At 40.1% G+C, this 4,625-nt stretch overlaps 1 protein-coding gene across 1 annotated transcript; it reads left to right on the top strand.

The window, feature by feature from the left end:
* Positions 1–3,313: 3,313 nt before the first annotated feature.
* GJA5 (gap junction protein alpha 5) lies at positions 3,314–4,417 on the top strand (the record flags this gene model as incomplete). The annotated part of the gene is made up of 1 exon (XM_081326931.1): positions 3,314–4,417. One exon carries the CDS (start codon positions 3,314–3,316, stop codon positions 4,415–4,417), a length of 1,104 nt encoding a protein of 367 aa, XP_081183057.1.
* Between the last annotated feature and the right edge of the window lie 208 nt (positions 4,418–4,625).

The following is a 4,625-nucleotide window of genomic DNA, read 5'->3' as shown; positions in this document are numbered from 1 at the left end:
CCCCGCACATGCGTGCTAGTCATTTCCAACTCTAGGGGCCGGTGCTCATCTCTGTTTCAAAGCCGGCGTTTGGCCAAGGACGTCTCTGTGGTCATGTGGCCGGCATGACTAGACGCCAAAGGCGCATGAAACGCTGTTACCTTCCCACCGTAGTGGTCCCTATTTTTCTACTTGCAATTTTACGTGCTTTTGAACTGCTAGGTTGGCAGAAGCTGGGACAAGTAACAGGCACTCACTCTGCTACACAGCACTTGGGATTCAACCCACCAAACTGCTGATCTTCTGATTGACAAACTCAGAGTCCTAACCCACTGAGCCACCTCATCCCTAATAAAAATGTTAGGAAGTTTAATTAACCTTGCAAAGTTGCAGTTGAATTTAAATATGGAATTATTGTTACATACAATATAATGAAGATACACCTATCCAGGTATGTAACATACCAGGTGTTTAATGGAGTGATCATAATTTTATTTATAATGTAGTTGGTTATACAGAATGAATGCTGCCATTGCTCAAGAACACATGCACAATTTCTACTCATAGGGCCTCCTCAAGCATCAGCTGCACTACCCTTTCCCTTGCTTTCTCAATACTTCCAATTCTCAATTTATGCCATAAATCAGAGCATATCTGGTATAAATTTGGGGCCCTTGAATTTAGAAGATGAATTAGAATAAAACTCCAAAAAATATTGTTCTCATCACTCTTTTGCAAATTCATATTTGAGATTGGACAGAAAGAGTCTGACATTTTTCTTCCTTAGTTCTTGGATGTATCCCCAATCCTTTACACAATAATGCAAGCTTAAAAAACTATTACAAATGTAGATATATCTCACACTTGATTGTGTGTCCACCAACTGCAGCCCTGTGTTTCTTGTTCTCTGGAGATGGTTAAATGGTTCTTCTGGACTAGAACCAACTTTATTTTATGCATGAGATATTGTTCACAGTTGGGATACCTTGGTCAGAGGAAAGAGAGAAAATGAAGGATGAAGATATTATTGACCACAATAGACTTTAGTAGTAAAATCAAGTAGTAAAATCAAGAAGGACGAATCTGAAGAAGCAATAAGAGATAAAGGGATCCTGAAAGGTAGAGTTAGGAATGCAGATTATTATTAGAGACACAAAGAGTGGGGACTTTTTTACTGCTCTGGAAAAATCTACTTTAAGTTGCAGTTACTGTTTATCTTAAGCTGTGAGTTGTTTCTTTAATTATCTAAACAGAATCACATGAAAGACAGAAGACATGCACTCTGTGATACTTGTCTGCAAAGCATAAGCATATAAGTACATAACACAAGTATTTCTTCTGAGGCTAAAGATTACATTGCATTTTTGCTATGTACTGCCTTTAATGATCCTCCATTTTAAAAAATGTATTCTTAAAAGAGTAAAAGTCCCTGTTACTGGCTGCAAACTAGTAAAAACTTGGAGAAATTCAGCAGCAACAGCAGCTGTAACTTTTTGTTTCAACTGCCTTAAAACTATGTCAATATGCCCTAATCTCTCTAGGTTGATCAAAATTATTTGGCTGTCCTCACATACCTAACACCTCCCAATTTAGTACCGGCCCTATGATTTTCACACTTAGTCATATACTGGTTAACTTGACACTGGAGTCACTGATAACAAACAAGCAAAACTAGATCTAACACCCATCTGGACAGCAGCCTTCTGTACACTCACACCCAAGGTCATTATCTCCACTTAGCATTATCCTTTGGTTGGAGTCTGAAGTTAGTTTGTCAAGTATTCGGCAGCATTCATTGGAAGTTCAGGGTTGGAATTTATTTAAAGCTGCAAATGCTTTAAATAAATTTGGAAACAGAACATCTGTCAAGCATTCTAATTCCAGTGCAGCTGACAAATCAGTCAATTAAAAATAAGCTGTTTCTCTGGATGGAGCGTGTACAGTGCTACCAGGCAAATGATCTTCTGTAGCTATTGTATCTTTTTTTCATTCTCTTTTCATTTTGAAGAAGTAATGATGGCAGAAGCAATGGAAAAGAGATGCAGGGTAAGAGAAGACTGCAACATCTAACCCCTTAAATAAGACAAGAAAAAACTGTATAATAAAGGCTCGGTTGGAAACATTAACTCATGTTTTCATATTCAACTGTCTTTTTTTTCTTTTAACTAAAAAAGACAAATATATTAATAAGTCAGAGATGGGCAGCCTGAAAAGGGCTCATGACTGACTGTGCTAAGTGTTGTGTAGTGGGTTCTGGAGTGCAGGAAGGACGCCGAGACGATGAGTACAGCATGGCAGATCTTTATTAGGTGGAAGTGACTGTACTGGGGAATAGGGGTTACCTGCCCTCCTTTTATACCTGGCCAGGTGAGCAGCCGGCCAATGGGTTTGAACCTCTGTTTCCCACCAAAACTGGGTTCCTGCCAAAACAGTTACAGTTCAACGCCCCCTGGTGGTGACTGCTATGTAAGTGTGTATGTGTTCACTTCACCTGGATACATAACACTAAGAATCCCCTTGAGTCTTTCTTCACAAGTGTTTCACAGTGGAATTCAGCCCTTGCTATAATTCAGAGATCTCAACTTTTGCAGGATGTGAGGACTTTGATCCCCAGAATTCCCCAGCCATGTTTACTGGGGATTACCAAAGTTACCAATGTTGAGAAAACCTGCTGTAGTGAAAGAAGGCCAGCATTTTTCTAACTTCCCATACTATCTAGGTATGTTGTGGCCAAAAGAGAAGACAGTTGGGATGATAATGCATATGGGATAGTCTACTGCTAAGCTTGTAAGCCGCCCTGAGTCTTCGGAGAAGGGCGGGATATAAATGGAATTAAAATTAAATTAAATTAAATTAAAAAATTAAAGCAGTGTTTATCAGAATGGCTGACTGGTGAATTCTTGTAGTTAAAGTCTACACATCTTAAAGTTGCCAAGGCTAAGAAACACTGTCTAAAGCTTGGGAATATGAACAAATAAGGTTAAAATGAAAGGATGTATTACTCCCTAAAAATATTTTTAACCTATTTTCCTATGCTGCACTGATTTAAAGTTAAAACAAATAACATGCTTCGCTTATTATTTTTATGATAATCTGCATTTTAAGGTAGTATTTTCATGCCTTTAATGTCTTTTAAAGCCACTTTACAAAGGCTTGACAGCTTTGGCCAATATGTCATCCAGATGTGAAGGACCGGCCATCTGTAAAAAAATTAGAATCCAATATATCTGGAGGTCATTAAGTTGGGGAAGACATCTCGTTGCCCTACACATTGTTCACCATAACTCCCTTTTTCTCTTTTGCCCTCAGACGCCAGTCTCCCAATTGAATAAACATGGGTGATTGGAGCTTCCTAGGAGAATTCCTTGAAGAAGTCCATAAACATTCAACAGTAGTGGGAAAAGTCTGGTTGTCTGTCCTTTTTATCTTCCGGATGCTTGTCCTGGGCACAGCTGCAGAATCTTCCTGGGGAGATGAACAGTCCGATTTCAAATGCGACACCCAGCAACCCGGCTGTGAGAATGTTTGCTATGACAAAGCTTTTCCAATCTCCCACATCAGGTATTGGGTCCTTCAGATTATCTTTGTCTCCACACCATCCCTGTTATACATGGGTCATGCAATGCATACAGTGCGTATGCAGGAGAAGAGGAAACTTAAGGAGGCCAAGGAAGGAGCAAGGACAATCCAGAACAACTGTGACTCTTTTTCCCAGCAGGATTACCCAGCACCAGAGAAGACAGAGCTGTCCTGCTGGGATGAACCCAGCGGGAGGATAATTCTTCAGGGCACTTTGCTGAACACTTACGTCTGCAGTATTTTAATCCGTACCACTATGGAGGTTGCTTTCATCGTTGGGCAATATATGCTGTATGGAATCTTTCTGGAGACCCTCTATGTCTGCAACCGGCAGCCTTGTCCTAATCCAGTCAACTGTTATATCTCTCGGCCAACAGAAAAGAACATTTTTATCATTTTCATGCTTGTGGTAGCAGCCTTCTCTCTCTTCTTAAGCCTGGCTGAACTGTATCACCTAGGATGGAAGAAAGCTAAGCACACCTTGTCTCAGAAAATGAACCCTACACCAGCAATTGGAAAACTGGAGGGAGACTGTCAAGTGAAGACAGATGAAAACTGCACCCCTCCTCCAGATTTTAATCAGTGTTTAGCCAGTCCTACTGGGAAATATATCATCCCCTTCAGTAACAAAATGGCCTCTCAGCAAAATACAGTCAACTTTGCAACAGAGAGGGTTCACAATCCAGATGATTCAGGTGGAGAAGTCCCCTTTATCCAAGTAAACTATATGCAAAATTCTGAAGCCAATGTAAATTCTGCACCGAATCTGACACCAAATGGATACTTTCAGAACAAACGCAGACTTAGCAAAACTAGTCACACAAGCAGTAAGGCGAGGTCTGATGACTTGTCAGTGTGAGGTGCTTCTACTGGAGGTAGAAGAACGGAAGAAGCTGTTATAGCAAATACCTGCAGTTAAATTTTTGAAATCCTGTCAGTCTAAACTCTGGATCAATTAGCCTATTAATTCATGTTTAGCTGACATATTCCAAAACGACCTTTTGCATGCTCTGAATCCCTTACTGTTCCAAAATAAGAACTGTTGCATTTCAAAACAGCAAAGTAAC

The sequence above is a fragment of the Vipera berus genome (genome assembly GCF_964194415.1).
Source record: "Vipera berus genome assembly, chromosome: 4".
NCBI classification, from domain to species: domain Eukaryota; kingdom Metazoa; phylum Chordata; class Lepidosauria; order Squamata; family Viperidae; genus Vipera; species Vipera berus.
Note: the sequence above shows the minus strand (reverse complement) of the source record. Positions and strands in the feature narration are given on the sequence as shown.